Source organism: Mustela putorius, unplaced genomic scaffold (genome assembly GCF_011764305.1).
Source record: "Mustela putorius furo isolate JIRA1106 unplaced genomic scaffold, ASM1176430v1.1 tig00000127_pilon_pilon_pilon, whole genome shotgun sequence".
Classification (NCBI taxonomy): Eukaryota; Metazoa; Chordata; class Mammalia; order Carnivora; family Mustelidae; genus Mustela; species Mustela putorius.
The window spans coordinates 13,672,091-13,691,660 of record NW_025421288.1 but is presented as its reverse complement, the minus strand read 5'-3'; the positions used below and the strand labels follow the sequence as shown (position 1 = coordinate 13,691,660).

At 61.2% G+C, this 19,570-nt stretch overlaps 1 protein-coding gene across 2 annotated transcripts; it reads right to left on the bottom strand.

Annotated features, from left to right (window-relative positions):
• Window positions 1-1,221: 1,221 nt before the first annotated feature.
• LOC106006541 (extensin-like) lies at window positions 1,222-6,422 on the bottom strand. Of its 2 annotated transcripts, XM_013059864.2 has the most exons (3): window positions 6,184-6,422; window positions 5,911-6,074; window positions 1,222-4,686 (listed from the first exon to the last, which is right to left on the bottom strand). In XM_013059864.2, the coding sequence occupies exon 3, from the start codon at window positions 3,509-3,511 to the stop codon at window positions 2,369-2,371; it is 1,143 nt and encodes a 380-aa protein (XP_012915318.2). In that variant the 5' UTR covers window positions 3,512-4,686; window positions 5,911-6,074; window positions 6,184-6,422; the 3' UTR covers window positions 1,222-2,368. The 2 variants fall into 2 exon arrangements, with proteins under 2 accessions (XP_012915318.2, XP_012915319.2); XM_013059865.2 differs by having other exon boundaries at window positions 5,911-6,422.
• Window positions 6,423-19,570: the final 13,148 nt, after the last annotated feature.

Sequence of the window (19,570 nt, the reverse complement as noted above, 5' to 3'; positions counted from 1 at the left end):
TCCCCCAGATGCTAGAAGAAGGGAGAATCCAACGAGTGGGTTTTGCGCTGTTGGCTTAGTTTTTCGGCCATCCTGTACGCCGTCTCTTTTAGGAAATAGAACGTTCTGGAGAGTAACGGCCCCAGCCATCATCCTAGTCACGTGGCCTTTAATCGGCTCAGCAGAGATGGCTGAGGGGGAGGCCGGAGGGGTCCGCCAGCTGCCCAGGACCCTGCACGGATGAGGCCATGTTCCTCAGAGCTCTGCCTCGGATGCCTCCCGTCCCTTGCCAAACGGCTCCCACTGAGGGCTCTGGGTCTCCACACCGATGCCTCACCCCTGCCCTGTGCCAGTAAGGAAACTGAGGGGCCAGCTGGGGTCCGCAGCAGGTGCAGGGCTGAGCCGAGAAACCCCGTGTCCTGCCTGCCTCCCCTCCGCCCGCCCCGAGGCGTGCAGGTCAGGTGCGGCCCCGCACAAGCAGGCACAGACGTCCCCTTTCAGGGTTTGCCAGTGTAAACGAACACGCAGAAGCGGAGCCCAATGCAAACAAGACGCCCCATGCACGACTCAGCCTTTCTCCGAACCAGGGGGCACGGTTCCTAACCCGGGGACCCCTCTGCCCCAGGGCCCTTCCCACATGCTTCTGGGCCAGCCCCATCTCCCTGCCATGCCTCTGTCTACTCTGTCATCCTGACCCACCTGCATGTAGCTGGGGTCCGTCTTGAGGCAGCTGCTGGGCATCTGGGCGAGGGGCTCACAGTGTACGGTCAGCCAGACCCAGAAACCAGCACGATTCGGAGAGGCGAGGGCCCCCCAGGAGCCGGGTGCCCCAGGAGTTCTCACACACACAGAGGAGTCATGCCCTGGACTCTTTCCAAGTGCTGGGTCCTAGAATGAACAGCTCAGGGCAGCAGCTGCCCTGGGAGCCGGCAGGGAGACGGGCCCCGGAACCGGCTTCCTGGGTTCTCACTGAGAAAGGGCTTTGTTTCCCAACTCCTGGCTTTGACCTCGGCCTGTCGGGTGTCCCCTCCCTGACATCCTCAAGCGCAGATATCCCGTGAGGCTAACATGAGTTGGATTTCAGAGTCCCGCTCTAGCCAGGTGCTTCCAGGGTCCCGGAGGGGCCCCGAGCATGGCATTCCCAAGGTTACAGGTTTTTTTTGTTTTTGTTTTTGTTTTTTTAATGAGCTTTGCCAAAAAAAAAAAAAAAAAAAAAAAAAAAAAAGCAATGTTTATGTGGCGGACACCCTCTCGGGTGACAGGGAGAGATGGGGCCCCACTGAGTCACATTCTGCTGATCCTTTGAGCCTGGGCGAGTCCCGGGGCCTACTTGCAGCCCACAGAAGTGGCAGACGGGATGTGACATCACGGCTGTGAGTGCGGAGCGGGAAGGTCAAAGGCAGAGGGACTTCGCGGATATCATTAAAATCCCTAATCTGTCGACTTTGGGTTCATCCAGGAGTCAGCCAGCGTGGGCCTGACCTAATCAGGCGAACTGTAAAAGAGGCCCAAGGCCCCCACCCCACCCCACCCGGCATGTCAGAGACTCTGCGCCTTGCTGGCTCTTGGGAAGCAAGCTGCCAGGCGTCCAGAGGTGCCGGCTCCTGAGCTCTGCTCACACCTCGAGGCAGCTCGGGGACCGCTCCTCCCTGAGGCCAGACAGACGGCAGACGGGTCGCGCCCTCTTCCCCTTCCACGCTGCTCCTTCTCCCCCTGCATGAGCTGACGCCATCACACAGGCGCCTGTGCCTTTCTCGCCCCTTCCGGCCACGGGGTAACCTTACTCCACTGCCCTGGAGACTCCCTTCCGTCGGGTCTGGTCTGTTGTGGGGGTCCCACCGCTGCCGCTGGCTCAGCCCTCGCCCCATACTCAACCCCACAGAGAGGGAGCTGCTGGGCCAACATTCTGGAAGAGTGGGCACAGCTTCCTCTCCGTGTCCTGGGGTGGCTGCCACAAAGGGGCACAGACGGGGGCTCACAGCCACACGAGCTGCCTCCCTCCCAGCCCGGGGGCCAGGGTCTGAGATCAAGGTGTGTTCAAGCTGCCAACAGGATTGCACTCTCTCCAGAGGCCCCGCCAGGGGTCCTTCCTGCCTCTTCCAGCCTCTGGGGCCCCAGGAGTCCCCCCAGCCTCTGCCTCCGTGGTCACATGGCCCGTCCTCGGTCCCCCCTCCTTTCCCTTGTAAGGACACAGTCTTTGGATTTAACACTGTCCCCCCAAACATCCAGGAGGAGTCAGCTCTCTGTTCTTAGTTGAGTCATACCTGCAAAGACCTTCCCCCCCATAAGGCCCTACCTGCAGGTTACGGGGCTTAGGATGAGGACGGTTCTTTGGGGGTCACCGCCCTTCAATCCACTCCGACCCCCTCAGAGTCCTGTCCACACGTAATCAGGAGGCCTGCAGCAGGGCGTGATGGGGGAGGCAGAGTGGCCAAGAGCAGGAACAGGTCCCGAAGGAGAGGCTGCCAGGGTAGCCTCTCCGCGGCTCACACGGAAGTCCGGACCGGGTGGCTGGGAAGGAGGCCGCCCTGGGGCGCTGCGGGCGGAAGGGACCCACAGAGGCAGGCTGGGGCGAGAGCGGAGGGCTAGCGTGCCTGGGGGGAGGCGGATGACAGGGAGGCCGTGGGGACACTCCCCCAGAAGAAGAGACACTCCCCCAGGTGCTGGGGGGCGAGGACGGGCTCCCAGGGGCCTGAGCCTGTGCAGGGAAGGTCTGCCCGCCTCCGCCGGACGCAGGAGACTCCGGAGTCTGGGTGCTGACTGTCTTGTTTCTGCTCGACGTGAGGACCGGACATGCCGGGGGCCTGGGGAGGTCAGCAGGGTCTTCTCTTTCTGTCCATAACTGCTCTGAGGGTTGCAAAATGATGTCGGAGGGAGGCCTCTCGGAAGTGACAGAGCAGAGGCCGGCGGGGGGCGTCTGGAGGAAGCTGGGAAGAAAGTTCCGGGCAGAAGGGCTGTGAGGTAGGGATGGGGTGGGTGCAGCTGCCACATGGAGGGAGGCCCAGTGGTGGCCAGCGGGAGAGGCAGGGACTCGGTGAACAGAGTCCCTCCAGGGGCCGGATCCCCGCTCCTGACTCTCCATCCAACACATGCCCCCCTTGAGCAAGCCGACCGCAGCCGGGGAGCCTGAGGTGCATCTGGACAGGGCAGAGGTGTGACCCTGGGGGGCAGGTCTGACAGCAAACCCCACCGCACTGGCCAGCCACGGACTCAGGAGCAACCAAGCTGTGTGCGAGTGGGGTCGTCCCCAAGAGACCCCAGGCCGGGGAAGACGGAGGCTGGCCCCCGAGGGCTGCACGGAACCAGGACGCTCATGGCTGCGCCTCCAGTTCCCCAGGATTGCGAAATGGTCACGAAACACGGGCTCTGGAGGCCAAGACGGTGGTTCAAGTCCCCGCTCCCCTGAATTACCAGCCGGCAACCTGGGGTGCTCCTCCCATGTTTCTGAATCTCGACTTCTCCTCAACGAGGGGTCAGAGTTGGGGGCTCTGGGGCTCGCCTCCCTGGGTCCTGGACGGTGACCTTGGACCATTGAGGTGCACCTGCCCCCGACAACGAGGGGCTTTGTTTCCCCAGATGAGAACTTGGCTGACTGTGGCCATGACCATCAGCTCAGAGTCGTGAGAGGACCGTTACCATTCATGACCCAAACGTTCGTGGCTTCACACATTAAAGGTTTATTTCCAGTTCAGTGCAGGTCGGCAGCAGGAACTGCGGGCAGAGTCTACTCCAGGAGTTCATTCGATGACCCAGGCTCCCTCCGGCTTGTGGTCCTCTTGGGGCTTCAGAATCTTCCTCCAGATGCCCCCGCAGAGTTGCTGACGGGCCAGGCCTGGGGCGTTTCCATGCTCAGGCCACGGCCACACTAAGTGCAAGTAAGACGGGTGTGCAGATCAGCTGTGCATCCAGGAAGAGAGAGGCCAGAGCTGGACAGACCGCCCATCTCACTGCTTTGTTTTCCGCTGCGGCGGGCAGCAAGGAGAGGGTGCGGCAGGCCCGGGGCGGCCTGTCCTGTCTTTGCTGTCATCACCATCCCATGAGAGCCGACTTTGAAATCCCCAAATGAGGCTGCCAGGGTAAGTTCAGACCTCACAGGGCTCCCCACGTCCTTGGCTGTCTGTTGGCTCTCTGTGAGCAAGAGATTTTACTTTCCCGGACTTCTGTGTCTGTCCCCCCCGAGGTCTCCTCTAAATCCCTTAATCTTATTATTCCTTTGTAGGGAGGCTCCAAACATTCTTTTCATACTTAAAAAAAAAAAAAAAAGACACATTTTTAAAAGAGCATTTTTTTTTGAAACCCCGGATCTCCAGGAGGGTCATTCCCTGTCGGGGAAGGGTTGGGGGGTCCCGCTGGGTGTGAAGAGCGTGAAAGCAATCCTCCAACAGGTCTCCTTAAGGTGGCAGGCTGCTTGCACAGCCACAGCCTCGTCCCCTCCACGTCCCTTTCCAACCCTGGCCACGGGGCCAGAAGGCAGAACGTTCTCAAACCCGGCTGTGCGTTCAGCTCAGGAGAGGCACTCGCGAACATGCAGCCCTCCAGGCCCCGTCTTCGTAGCCCAGATGCCGAACGCTGGGCAAGAACATCGAGGTTCTGAATTTTCAGCAGGTGCTCTCGCGAGGCGCCGCCACGGCCTGGACTCCGGAAAGCCTGGCTGCGGGGGGGAGTCGGGTGAGCCAGAAAGCCCCCTGCCTCCGGGTCGCTGGCCATCTGGCAGGGAGAATAACACACGGACCCTGGTCAGAAACCTCACCCAGGACCAAGGCCGCCGGTCACCACCCTGGGGGCGTGGCGTGCACGGCACTGGGCCTGGCCACCAGCTTTCGGCCACTGTGTGTGTGTGGGCTCCGGCTGAGGGAAGGGGCCCGAGGACTCCCGAGGTTCGGTTATTCCGTCCCGTCGCCCCGACGCGGTGGGGCCTGCAGTACAGATGGCCCTGGGGAGTCCCTCTCTCCCGCCAGCAGAGGCCGAGGAGCAGGTGCCCCCGTGCAGGTCCCTCCCGGAGGCCCTGCTGGTCCCCACACGCCCTTTTAAAAAGGTGGACGTGAAGTTCACGTGGCGTGACAGGAACCGCGTTGAGGAGAAAATTCAGGCACCTGGTACATTTCCACGGCTAAGCGCCGCCCGTGAGCCAAATTCTAAAATGTTCTCATCACCCCAGAAGGAAACTCTGCCCCCGTTAAGCATTAACTTCCCCTCTCTACCCCCAGCCCTAAATTCTGGCCACCATGGGTCTGCATTCTGTCTCTACAGATTTCCCTAGTCTTGCTCCGTGGCCTCCTGAGTCTGGCTTCTTCCAGGGGTCGTCCCAAGGTAGCGGGTGTCTGTGCTCCTGCCTCCCGTGGCTTCCCACACCCCGACCCCTTCCTCACTGCAGAGCACGGGCTGCCCTGGGGGGTGAGGGAAGTCAGGAGGCAGCTCCCGGCGGGGAGGGGAGGGCACACAGGTAGGACTCGGGCCTGGGGTGGAGGGGGCTGCCATAAGTCCCAGGCCTTCAAGCCGGCGTCTGCCCACCCCCAGGTGAGCCTCCGGAGCAGGAAACCACAGACCCATCTCAGATGCTCCGGAGGCTGGAAGCAGCAGATGGACCCCTGCGGCCACAAGCACGGGTTCCGCCCCCTCCTCTCCTCCGGCCCCACCAGGTACACGAGCCAGCAACTGGCCTTTTATAAATAACCTCGTTTGGACCATGTTTGGAAGTCGGGGTGGATTGCTCCTCCAGGCCCCACGGATCCGCCAGACCCATTTCCTCCTGCATCAGCCCCGGGCTGGCCAGAGATGCTCGTATGATGTGGGGAGACCATCTTCCCACCAGATGGGGAACTCAGACTTCACCCAATGCCAGCCCGTGTTCCTGGGGCGTGGGGCGGTCCCCACCCCCTCCCGGCCCGGCTCCCTTCCTTCCAGGACCCAGCCCGTCCCGGAGCTCCTTACTTCCGCAGCCGCTGTGTCCCGGCGTGGGAGCGCCTGCCCGGGGCCGTCCTGCCCGTGGCTTCGGATGGGCCACTGGTTCCGGCCAGCGAGAGGCGTGACCCTGCACTGGTGGCTGGAGGAAACCGTTTATCATCACGGAAGGATCTGGCTGCTGGCATGTTTATCTAGAGGAAGGAAATGGACTCTTCATCTCCTCCAAGGGGCGTCTGGCCCGGCCCGCCATCCGCTCCGTCCGTGGGGTAACTTTAAATAACGAGTCCCATCTGTCAGTACCTGCTCACTGTCTCCTGCGGGGCTCTCGCTCCTCACTCCCTGGGTGCCGCGCTTTATTGCTGCTTCCTCCTTTAAATAAACCCGGCCATAAATCTGATCCCTGTTGGAGCTGAGCTCAGAAATCTGTCCCAGCAACGCGGGCCAGTAAGGCAAGGCTCTGTCTTCCGGCGGTGTCCAGAGCAGACGGCCCAGGACACCTGGGGGTGAGCGGGGTGCCCTCTGTGGTGCGGGAGGCTGCAGTCCCCCAGGCTCGGGGACCATGTGGTCTGATTTTCCACATTTCCAAGCCAGGGAATGAGTAGTAAAAAATCTCACCTGGCAATCGGCATGGAAATTGCTGGAATGCCATCGCACAAATCCAGTAGTCTGTGCCAGTCTGGGGTACCTCTGGCCAACAGGAGTGCTCAGCTAACAGTGCCTCCTGAATTAACAACTGTGACTTTGCACCTCCAGTGTCCTGCCAGGTGAGGTGACCCAGAGGGGAGAGCCTAGGCCGTGCAGCTTCTCTTCCACCTACACATCTACCCATCTGTCATCCATCCGTCATCCATCCAAACACCCACTATCCACCACCATCCTCACCATCCATCCATCATCCACCCACCCACCCACCCACACATACATGCATTTTTATCCATCAGGGTTTTATGGCACACCTAGTGTGTCCCAGGCCCTCTGATGCATGTTGTGGAACCAGTGTCTAGGGTAGACCCTGCCCGATACGGGGCTCAGAGAATGGGAGGGGCTCTGAACCAGGAGGTGCCGTACACGAGGAAGGAAAAGCCGAGGGGCCATGTGACAGGGACCTGGGAGAGGCATCGTGAGGCAGGGCCGTGTGAGCTGAGCGTGAATGACAGGGCAGCACCCACACCAGGGTCTCAGAGTTGGGAAGCCCCTCTGCGGGTGTTGAGGAGAACGACCTCGGAGCCTGGGAGGAACAGAGGTGGCAGGGGCGGGGCGCAGAATCGTGAGCCCTGCGGTCAGGGCTGAGATGTGTATATCCCCACCGTCCCCACACCACGGCTGCCCACACGCGGTCCACGAAGGGGTGGTGGGGAGGGCAGGGGCTGGGGGAGAGTCAGGGGAAAATGCCCTCTGGGGTTCACGAATGTGCAGATGTGCTTAAAGTCGCAGGAACCCTGAGGCCCCTGGAGGAAGTATGTTGGAGAAGAGGAGAGGTCTGAAGCTGGGGCCCTGGGAGAGAAAGGGGACAGCAAGAAGCGAAGAGCACCAGCAGCCTGTGGGGTCCCCGAATCCAGCACACCCCATGTTGATCAGGGGCTTGTACTGTCCCGGGAACCCGTGATCTGATTCAAATCCTGCTGGGGGGTCCTTCCTTCTCCCAGCTCCATCCCCGGGAGCCAAGGGCAGTACTGCGCTCTGCTGGGGCTCAGGGCAAGTCCCCACTCTTCCCCGGCATTCTTCCCCTTCCACGGCCACTTGGGTTCTCCCACGCCCCTCCCTCATCCCCCACAGGGTTCCATCCGGCCCCTCAGAGCCCCCCACCGTGACTCAGCCAGGCCATGCTCAGCTTCACCACCCTATGCTACTCCTACTGTGTACCATGTCCTGTGCACTCCATCCCCCTACCCTGCACACTCCTACACGACCTTCAAGAGCCCCTCCAGCATCGAGCCGTCTGGTTCTCTAAAGGTATAGCGGCAGAGAGGGGAGGTCGTAAGCTCGAGGGCCAGTTTCTCTGGACTTGGGTTTTGATTCTGCCCATCATTGTGTAACCCAGGCCTCAGTTTTCTTTTCTGTAAAATGGGCATGGTAATAGTTCCTACATGTTCATGTTGTTGGGAGAATCCTGCCCATCACGCACAGGAAGCCCCAAGCCAGGGCCAGAACACAGCAGCAACTCAACAGAAGCTGGCTGCTGGGGCTTTCCCTGGGGCCCCAGAACCTTCTGGCCCAGCAGGAGACTCCCCAGACTGTCCTGGGTTGAAGCACTTGCCTCCTTGAGAGGCTTGCAGTCCACAGGGGCAGAGGCAGTACCTGATAGGCCAAGGACACGGACTTGACAGTGTTCCTGGCAGGGTGGAGGCCCCAGGTAGAAGTGAAGGTCTCTCAGTCTTAGTCCAAAACAAGGACAGGGCCTGGGGGCATAGGGAGCCAGTGGAAGGTAGTAACTCAGCAAGGGGCATGCAGATCTGGAGAACTCCAGATCTGGAGAACTCCCATCCACCCACCTATCCATCTATCTACCCACCCATCCACCATCCATCCATCCACCTATCCACTCACCCACCCATCCATCCATTCACCCACCTACCAATTCATCCAACCATCCATCAACCCATCCACTCATCCATTGAACCATTCACTCATCCAACCATCCATCCAACCACCCATCCATCCCCTCACCCATCATTCATCCATTCATCTGTCCATTCACCCATCCATCCACCCATCCACTCACCCACCCAACCATCCATCAACCCATCCATAGAACAATCCATTCATCCAACCATCCATCCACCCATCTATCCACGCATCCATCCATCATCTGTCCATCCATCCATCCACCCACCCACCAATTCACCCACCCATCCATCCATCCATCCATCCACCCACCCATCCATCCATCCATCCATCCACCCACCCATCAAACCATCCACTCATCCATCCATCCATCCATCCATCCATCCATCCATGGAGGCACCATTCATGGCCGCCCTGGACATTTCACAGGCCCGGGGAATGATGCCCCAGGGAAGTCCTTGGTTGTGGAGAGAGGGCTGTGGGATGTTTGGGGTGGGTGGGGCAGCCACCAGACTGTGCTCAGGCAGGAAGGGGTGCTCCATCTTGCTGCAGATCTCAGGGGAGGTGGGTCCCTTTCTGTTCCCACCCCACCAATCTCATTAGTGTCCTGGGCCCGCAGGAGCAAAGCACATAAACCAAGTGGCTTAAGCAACAGAAAGTTCTCTCACGGTTCCAGACACGAGTAGTATTAAGGTGAGGGCAGAGCTCTGCTTCCCGAGGACCACCAGAGGGTCTGTCTCCAGCCTCTGCTGACGGCCGTGTCACTGCAGATCTACAGGTGTTCTCCCTCTGTGTGTCCTTCTGTCCCCATACGACCTCTTCTTAACCAATCACATCTGTAACCACCCCTTTTCCAAATAAGGTCCCATTCTGGGGTCCTGAGTGCTAGGACTTTGACAGTGAATCTGGGTGTGGGGGACACAATTTGACTCTAACACCTGCTGAGGCTAAAACTCCTCTTAGCATGAACAGACCCTTTTTGGTCCCTGACTCTGCTCACCCTGAGGTTGGGATGTTGGGATGGGGACAGGGCAGCTGGGTCCTAGTCACCAAGAGCTATGGTATTTGTGGGTTTTTTTCTGTCTTCCAGCACATAGGCCAGCAGGGTTCAGGGTCCCCTATTCCCTACTGCCCTCTGCTGCCCCCAGGCTTTTCCCAGCATCCTCAGTGCCCCCAACCCCGACCTTTGGATGCTGTTCCTAGACCAGTTTCCCTGGGCCTCATTGTTCAGGGTCCCCCACCAACCCCTGCCTGGAGGCCACACAGCTCTGGGAACCTCAAGGGGTCAGGAGTAAGCCCTGAGCCCCAGCTGGCCTGAGGCTGACCTTGGCGGGGTGTGGGGCACATGTGAATCACTTGAACCTTCCTGATGGGCTAGTAGCCCAAACGGAGCCCCTGCGAATGAAGATTTAGCTTTCCACACACCCATTAACTGGAAAGAATTGCTCAAGTCTGAGGCTCACTTTCAAGCCAGGGTGGGGTCGCCCACACCTACTTCCTGCCACACCCACCTATTCCTCAGTCACGGGCACACCTGGAATCCAGCCTCCAGGCCTCTGTCCACGCGGTTCTTGCTGCAGATCTCAGGGGAGGTGGGTCCCTTTCTGTTCCCACCCCACCAATCTCATTAGTGTCCTGGGCCCGCAGGAGCAAAGCACACCCCTCCCTGGGATCCGCTGTCCCACCCTGTCCGGGGCTGAATTCCAGGGTCAGGAACCCCGGGGACCCCTGTGGTCCTGGAGACAGAGGAGGCCCTGCCTGGGGGGGGGGGGGCTGGGGGGGGTCACTGGCGCCGCTGCCCTCACTGGAAGGCTTGCCTGCAAGACCACAGGACGGGACCACCAGACCCCAGAGGCCACCCGTTGGCCCCACCCGAGAGCCCTCAGCCTCCAGCCCTTCTCCAAGCTCTCAAGGGCCTCCCTGGAATCCGGCTGCTCCCTTTCCCAGCCAGAGTCTGGCCTCTCTCTCCTTCCCCTCAGGCACCCCTACCCCGGTTTTATTTCTTGAGGACAAATACATTCATCTTCTGACAAAGCTGGGTGGTACATTGGGGCTCCCGAGGAGCCCAGAGTCTGTGAACCGCCCAGGATCCCAGCACCCCTTCCCCACCTATCTAAATTGGGGAGGGGTGACGTCTCGGTAGCCAATCTCACAGAATTCCCATCTCATATGTTGGAGGTGAGCTGTGAGCCTCAGAAGCAGACCCCGGAATCCTTGGACGCGGTCTCCTGGCTCAGAGCTGCCCGGACCCAGGGTCCAGCCTGGCCAGAGCCTCTCCCTGCCGCCCTGCCCCAGGCTGCCCTCTGCAGGTGCAGCACGGAATGGGCAGCCCTTCCAGGAGCTGCGGCCAGGACCTTCCCCGGCACCCGGGCATCTCCCTCCCAGTGCCGAGGGTGGGAAAGCCTCCAGGGCATTCTGCAGACCACCCTCCGTGGGCCAGGCGTCGGGGGCGGCGTTCTGGGAGCTGGAGTGAACGCTGCCCTCCCCCACGTCGCCGCATCCCCGGCACCTGGGCTGCTGCGGAGACAGGGCACGACTGGGGGCGCGGGGTGGTCCAAGCCGGCCCTCCAGGGGCCGCCCCTCGTCGCTGCTGCGTGGAGCACGGAAGAGGGTCCTCGGAAGCTGGCAGGGAAGGGTGGGGGTGGAGGCCCCCTCGGGAGGAGTCACTGCGGGAGGGACTCACCGCGGGGAGAGGGAGCGTGCCCCAGAAGGAAGTGCTCACCTGCGCCCCCCCTGAGGGGGAGCTCAGGAGTCACTGGCAGTTCCAGGTCTCCGTGGGGAGAGGTGACCCCCAGGGCAGCTGGGCCACAACACAGCGTGATCTGCCCTACGAGGGCCGGAGGACCACTGTGTGTGCGCACGCATGCGTGAGTGTATCTGTGTGTGCATGCGTGTGCGAGTGCACTGCGTGCATTACGAGTGTGGGGGAGTGAGCGTGCCTGTGAGTTAGTGTGTGTGGGTGTGCAACGGTGTGCACATCTGTGAGGGCTTGTGCGTGCACACGGGTGTGAGTGAGTGTTCAGGAGCTCGTGTGCAGGTTACTTATGCACCTGTGTGCACGGGAGCATGAGTGTGTGCACATGCGTGTGCACATGCACACCTGTGAGTGAGCCGTGGGGGGGTGCAAGGGGCAAAACCAGAGGGGTCGCGGGAAGGGGGAGCCCTGGAGGCAGGTTGCAGGTGAGGCTGTTGGGGGGCCAGGAGCTGAAGTGGGGCCCTGGGGTTTCGCAGCAGGGACCCGGTCTGGGGTGAGTGGGGGAGACGGTTCACCAAGGCCTTTGCTGGGGCCGAGGTAGCCTCAGGGGGTTACTGCTTCCCTCGTAGGAACGGAGAGCTGGTGTCTGGGAGGGGTCCAGTAGGCTCTCACAGCCCACATTGTGGGAACCCAGGGGCTTCGGCCCTTTGGGGAGTGGGGGCAGGGACAGGGCCCTGGGGTCCTCAGAGCGGAGCACCGAGCCTGTCCCCTGGTGGTGCGTGAGCCCGGCCCACGGTCCGTAATTCTTCCCTTTCCGTCCGGCAGCTGTGCTGCAAAGCCGTGGAGGCTGGGGGCCTGCGGAGCGAAGCCCAAGGGTCCAGGAGCCTCGTGGTAGGGGCAGGAGGACACGTCTGTCTTCCGCCCTCCAACGCCCTGGGACGCAGACCTGTTCTCAGACACCATCTTGTCCTGGTGGCTCTGCCAATCGCCCCCAGAATCCACACTGGGGCCCCAAACTTTCCGCTGGACTCACAGCCCTACCTGTCACACTTCGTATCTCCCAAGGTGGGGTGGCCCTCCCGACTCCAGCATCAGTGGGGTCACCCTGCCCCTGAGCCGGTCGCCCCATGGTCCGGGGCCTCGGGGATCCAGGGACTCCTGGGGGACAGTGAGAGGTAGCGGGACCCTCTGCATGGGGACCACGATTCTTCCCTGGAAACGCAGGAGGACAGAAACGGCGGGGCAGGTCCTGGCCTGCTGACTGTTCGCGGGCCTGTGGTCCTGCTGGGTCTCTGTCCCCCACCCCCTACCCTGCCCTGACCGGGGGATCAGGACCCCAGCACCCGCCTCCCCCGGCTGGCGCATGTCCTCGGAGGGGAAGGCCCCGGGCGTGGCGTCGGTGCCCACTGTCCTCGTCAGGCCCTCGCGCACCAGCTGTGTGCGGGGTCTGCGGCTAAACGGGAAACCAGACCCACCCCCGTCCCCAGGCGGCCGCCCCTCACTGCTCAGGACCTGTGAATGTGTGGCCTTCCGTGGTCGGGGTGACTGCAGGTGTGGCTGAGTCAAGGGCTGTGAGACACGAGGTCACCCTGGGCGGCTGTGTCACCATGCGTCCTGCCGAGAGGCGCAGGGGTGTGAGAGGCAGAGCGAGGGCCAGACCACGGAGCCAGGCCGGACAGAGGGATGAGGGTCGGCAGCTGCTGCCCCGGGGCTTCACGGGGGAGGAGAAACAGGAGCCTCGGCAGGACTGTGGCCCTGCGGGCACCTTTCTGTAGCCCAGCGACACCCCGGGCCTCCAGGGCTGTTGGAGAAGAAACCGCGTGTTCCGAGCCGGGCAAATTTGGGGTCATCGGTGACAGCAGTGATGGGACACTAACGTGGTCCCATCTGGGGAGTCACTCATGTCCTGTAGATGACAGAGGTCACCTGGGTCTGTTCCCACAGTGCTCAGGGCATCCCAGTGCCATCGGGACTCCAGCCCCACACTGCCCAGGCTCCCCAGAGTGAGGGGGGAAGGGCAGGCCAGAGGCAGCTGGTGGCCTTGTGGGGAAGCTGAGGCAGCCTCGGTCCTCGCCGCGGTGGCCTGGCTGTCCAAGGAGGGGAGCCCCCCGAGAGCTCTAGCGAGTGAGATGGCCCTGCCCTGTCCTGCTCCTCCCGCCAGAGCCCGCCAAGAGCCACCAGAGAGAAATAATAGAACATTCCTTTTGGACATGTTTCCTCCTATTTTTACACTGTGGCTTGTATTTCCCATAACGTTTGGATGTTTAACTTCAGCATCCGGGGAGTAAAGGGGCCCGCGAGGCTCCCCAGTCTGTCCGAAAGTGCCTCGGGGCACACAGCCGCCCAGCACAGAAGCTTCTTAGCCCCACTTTATGGAGGGAACACTGAGGCCGAGGAGCGGAAGCGACTCAGCCTATGTCAAGGGCTCCTGAAGCAGCAGGGCCTGGATCCAGACCCAGGTCACCGGAAGCCCGTCGGGCTTTTTCCCGTGACACCATGCTGCCCCCCAGAGGTCATCCTGATTTTCCAGAGAGACCTGTGGGACCTGGAGCCCCAGTTCCCACAGTCAGATCCTGCTCAGCTTATCAACGTGGCCTTCCAGGTCCCCCTCCCCCTGCACTCTGGCCCCTGTGCCCCCATTATCTCATACCCCTCTCTGTGCCTCCAGCTCCTCACCAGCTGCACAGACTTTCTTGCTGTCCCTCAAATACGGCAGGCTATTCTCTGCCCCGGGACGTTTGCACTTGCTATTCTGTCCACCTGGAATGCTACTCCCCCAGAGCTTCGGTCATGCCGGATTCATCAGCGAATACAGTCGGTGTCCCTCAGAGCCCAGCTGGCCACAGTGTGGGGAGACTGGGAGGAGGCTGGTGACAGCCAGACAGTGGTCTGGGAACTGGTTGTAGTTTATTTCCTTTTGGGCCCTTAAAATGTAACGATGAGTGTCTTTGTTCAAAGGAAATGTGTTGAGTCTTACTATGTGCTGGGTCCTGGAGATAGAGTGGAACATGGCCTCAAAGTAGTAGAAAGGCACTCCTGAGGCAGTGCCATGGGGACTGGGAAGCAGAGGGATTGATACCAAAGCTCTGGAGGAAAACATTCCAGGTGGACAGAACAGCAAGAGCCAAGGTCCTGAGGCAGAGAATAGCCCACCATATTCGAGGGACAGCAAGAAAGTCTGTGCAGCTGGTGAAAAGTTGGGGGCACAGAGAGGGGGTATGAGATAATGGGGGGGTCGGGGGAGACCTGGTGGCCATGGTGACGAGCTGGCAGTGAGTGGGCGAGGGCACTTCTGGAGAGAGCAGTCACTTTCTTTGACCTTGCAAAAGTAGGGTTGTTGTTGCAAACCACCTAAGATATTGAAATTCCCACAAGAAGAATATCATCTGCTTTTCCCATCCGACCTTCTGTAGCCACAGGCTTCCTTCTTCCCGCCGGACCTGGGTCTTCACATAATACCGTGTTGGGCGACACAGGATTTTGGGACAATGCAGCTCTGCTTGGAGACAGGTCCTTGTCATTTTTCACACACCCTGAGATCTCCAGCTCTGGCCCCCCAGCCCTGGAGCCTCCGACACCCCCGCCCCTCATACCCCCGAGGTCTCCCAAGGGCAGGGAGTAGGGAGCGTCGGCCGACCTGTCCTCGCCACCCCCACCCCCACCCCCACCCCGACCTGTCCTCGCCACCCCCACCCACCCCCTGGCCCCTTTTCTTCCCCAGGACTCTCCTGACCCGAGGCTGTGAGCCCTGAGGTTTGGGGAGAAAAAGAAACGTGAGCACAGAGCAGGAGATCCCAAATGGGACGCTGGACGCCCGTGACCCCTGCCCTCTGCCTCCCTCCGCCCCGCTCCGTCTGGGCGCCCGGCCCTGGCCCCCAGATGCTCACAGCCCCGGCTCCGTGCAGGCCCAGCCCCTGCCCTTCCGTTGTCTTCGCGTTCCAGATGTGCTCCTCCAGCCGCGGGAAGCCGCAGCGTCAAAGGTCGGAGGGCGCCTCATGGGTTTTTGGGTGTTACTCGTTCCCCGTCGCCTCGCTCGGAGGGGATCGCGTCGCTGAGGGCAGACTGCCCGTCCCCAGGGGTGGACCCCCATCTCCCCAGCACCTGGCACAGGTCTGGCCCACAGTAGGCGAGTGTTGGCTGCACGGAAGCACGGAGGCTCGCCCTCACACACTCTGGCAGGAAACGGGACGTTTGCTCCACGGCGCTCCTTCTGAAGAGGAAGATGCAGGTCAGGGGAGGCCGGCAGACAGTAGCAAGGATTTGTGACACAAATTCTGGGCAATGTTCTAGGCTCCGTCCATCAGACCAGTCTCCCACATGGCCTCCACCTTCCCCCAACTTCTTTCCCTTTTCCCTTGGCTGCCAGGATGCTCCGAGCCAGCTTATGCAACCAGGGCCCGAAACATCTCCCTTGGGCCCAAAGAACCCCCTCCCTCCCTCCTCTGCCTCTGCTCTTTTCTGACTCCCTCTTGTTGCCTGACACATCCTGGCGCCACAGGAGAGAGGGCAGGTGACAAACAACAGGAGGGAAAGGCTCTGTAGGGAGGCCCTGCCTGGGGGGGAAGGGGACAGAGGCGGGTCCCCAGGTGGGAGGCCCCACCCCCTCGGGGTCAGTGCCTGGTCCCCGTGATTGCCCACCTGGGCCTCCGGTACCTCCAGGAGCCAGCTCCAGAATCCGGCAAGGCCAGGCAGATAAGATCTCGCCAGATAAGCGATCCATTGACCCCGGACCTGGAAGGAGACGGTGGGGCCGTGAGCTTTAACCGCCTGCCGCCATCAGACTCACACGGGAGCAAAGATAGCGGGTGCGGTCGGGTGTGGGACCTGCAGAGAAACCTCCCTGGTGGCACCGCCCGGCCGGGGGCACCACTCAAAGGTGAGGAGCAGCAGGAAATTCCAAACCCGGCCCCGCCCCGCCAGAGAGGTGGCCTCGGGGGCCAGTGGCCAGCCTGCACATGTCTGCCGCGGCCAACCGGGGCCTCAGTGTCCTCACCTGGAAAATGGAGCCATGCGAACTCCTGCCCAGAGTGGGCGGGAAGCTCAGAGGAGAGAGTCTGCCTTGGAAACGGGGGGTGCCGTGCTCCAGCGGCAGGCCCTGGCTGGCTCTCTCACCCCACCCCCCGCCGCTGCCCCCACCCCTGCAGAGGGAGACAAGTCGATGGCTCAGGGCCATTCCTGGCGGCTGCCCTAAGGGGCTCAGAGCTCAGCAGACAGGCCCAGCTGTCCTCAGGTGGAGACCTCTCTGCCACCCCACGTCCTCTGTCCCCACAGTAGGTGCTCCAAAGGGCTTACGCCATCGGCCGGGCCTTCCTGGCATCCAGGCCAGATGCGAGAAGGGGAAGCCTGGGGGAGCCCAGGCCTCGGTCCGAGCCACAGCGTCTGCCCCAAGTGTGCGAGCTCAGGTGTGAGTCCGGCCCGTGCGGGTCCCCGGGACGAAGCCCCAGGGTTCCCGTCCTGCAGTTGCTGTAGGACAGGCAACGGCTCTGCCCCCTCTGTCCTGGCCCAGCGCTGAGCACCAGGAAGGGAGCAGATGCTGTCTGCCTGGGAGTGAGTGAGGCAGCCTGGAGCCCCTGGGAGGACCTGCCCTACCGAGGGGCGCTGGGGAGCCCATGAGGCCCTTGGCAGGTAAGTGGGCCTCAGGTGCCCACTCGGGAGTCTCTTGGGCATCAGCTGACCACCCCACCCCACCCTGCTGCTAGAAAACAGATTCCAGCAGGTCCCCTGCTTGGACAGGAGCCCCAGGGGGAGAGCTGGATCCGCTGCTCCCCAGCCGAGCAGCACCTGGAGATGCCCACGCCCTGGCTCCTGAGACTGCCCTCCAGGGGGCAGTGCCGGCCTGGGGACCTGCGGCCACTCGGCCAGTGGCTCCTCCTCCCTCCAGATCAGTCTGGAATCCTATGGGCGCTGGATCCCGGGAATAGGGCTAGCTGCATGGGCGGCCCACAAGGTGGGGAAGGGGGCGAGTCCCCAGCCCCACCCAGATAGGCTGGGGACTCAGAGGGTGGCGGCCCCTCCCCTCCGTCCCAGGCTCTGAGGACGGGGGGCTTCCTTCCCCCTGGACGGCCAGGCTGCACCGTCTGGTGGGTCCCCACTGGTGGGGAGGGGCAGTTCAGCCCTGACTCCTCCAGGGTGGGAGGGAAGGCCGAGGGCTGGGGCCTCCCAGGCTGGGCAGCAGGTGACATTGAAATGCCAGAAGCAGGGCCTGGCAGGGATGTGGAGGCAGGCCGAGCGCAGCACCGGTCTCTGGGGACTCCCCTCCTGCCCAGGCACCTGCCCCCGGGGGGTAAGGTTGGCATGACGGGGGGGGGTGCGGGTACCAGGCACTGGCATGGGGCTCAGAGACCTGGGCTCAAACCTAGCCTCTGCCAAGGCCCACCCAGATCCCAAACCTCTCTGAGTCTCAGTTTCCTTGTCTATACTGTGGGGCTGGGAGAGCCTGTTCTGTCTGTCTCTTAGGCAGGGAACAGATTGGGCGTGGCCCCAGAGGCCCTGGGGACACACTGGGTCAGTGAGAGGGTCCCTTTCTACCCAGCGCAGCTGGATCTGCGTCTCACCCCTAAGGCTTCCTTGGAAAGGTGTGACCTGGGGCCTCAGCCGGGCTGGAAGCCGGGCCCAGCTGGGAGCCAAATGGTCGGGGACCGTGGAGTTCTGCTGGGCCCTCCTGCCCTCTTCAGGTCCTTGGGCCCACAAGCTGGAGGGGCCCCTCAGCAGGGCCAGGTGTGACCCCACCGAGGTCCCTGGTGGCTAGCCTCACTAACCAAACCCAGGTTACCCTGGGGGAGACAGGCAGCTCCTCCCTGGGGCCAATTTCAGAGTACGGGTCAACCCAGGAGCTGTGGTCCCTGCCTGGCCCTGTCCTTGCTGTGCACAGGAGTGAGTTCCCCGTCCGTGGGACAGCCGGCTTCTGTTCCCAGACTTCCCTCATGCCCCGCTGGGCAGAGCAGTGGGGAGCACTGTGTTGAGGATGGAGCAGTGAGTTGGCTTGGCTCAGAGCAGCCATGTGTTGGGGTTAGGGGAGGGCAGCCCCAGCGGGACTGAGGGGTAGTGCAGGGTTTTGCATTGCTGCCAGAGGCTCTAGGGAAAGGTCCTTCCTGCCTCTTCCAACTTCTGGGGCCTCCAGGTGTCCCTGAGCTGGAGGCCACACCCCTCCAACATCTGCCTCCATGGTCACAGGGCCCCTTCCTTCTGTGTGTCCTCTTCTGTCTCCTATAAGGACGCTTGGTGTTGGACTTAAAGGGTCCAGCCTCATCAAGGACGATCTTATCTCAAGATCCTTGGTTACACCTGCAAAGACCCTGTTGGCAAAGACAGTCACTTTCTGAGTTTCTGGGGCTTAAAACATGACTTCGTCCGGGTGGGGGTCTCAGGGCTACGATCCAGCCTACTACAACCCCTCATCCAAAACCCGACATAAAATAACATCACATGATAAAATCAGGTCTGGACACACTCGTGTCCATACGGGTCTTTTCAGGACTTTCTCTTCTGCTTCTCTGTGTCATCCTGTCTCCTGTCTTGCAAGAGGGGGCCTCTTGAAGACCCTCGAGCCACAGGTACGGGTCACAGAGTGGGGACAGAGATGAAATGGGGAGGGGCCTGGGGGCATACGCTGCAGTCCCCAGCGTGTAAGACACTGACGTCCCCAGGGAGGTCATTGTCAGGTGCTGGAGAAAGGGGTTTCGAAGGGTCAGGAGAAGGAAGGCAGAGGGGCAGGGTCTCGGGACCTGACCTCGAGATCCTGGGGTGTGTTTGGACCAGCCCCTGCCTGCCCACAAGCCCCCACCATGAGAAGGTCCCCCAAGGAGCCTATAGCGCTGTACCCCAGCCTCATTCCCAACTCCAAATGGCCCAGTTTAGGCCACAGCCTCCAGCAGGGGTCGACCAAGCCTGGGTCCCTGTCAGATCTACCCACTGTCTTCTTGGGAGCTGCAGGTGAACTAAGAATGGCCATTTAAAAAAAAAAAATTAAGATTTTATTTGTGGGTAATCTCTACCCCCAACGTGGGACTCGAACTTACAACCCCAAGACCCAGAATTGCATATGACCTACCAAATGAGCCGGCCAGGCGCCCCCTGTTCTGATTTTTAGTGGGTGAAAAAATTCAAAAGAAGAACATGGTTTCACGACCCATGAAAGTCATAGGAACGTCAAAGTCAGAGTCAGTGTCCGTCAGTGAGTGTTCTAGAGTTGGATGCTTAACTGACTGAGCCACCAGGCGCCCCTGAGTTAAATTTTATCATCAGTCTGTATGCATAGAAAAGATAGAGTATATGTAGTTTTGGTACTGTCCACAGTTTCAGCCATCCACTAGGGTCTTGGAATGTATTTCCTGTGGATAAAGGGGTCTCCTGTACATCATGCTCTCCCGGGCTTATAATGCCTCAGACCCTATCCTACCCAGAGTCAAAGCCAAGTCCGTACCCTGA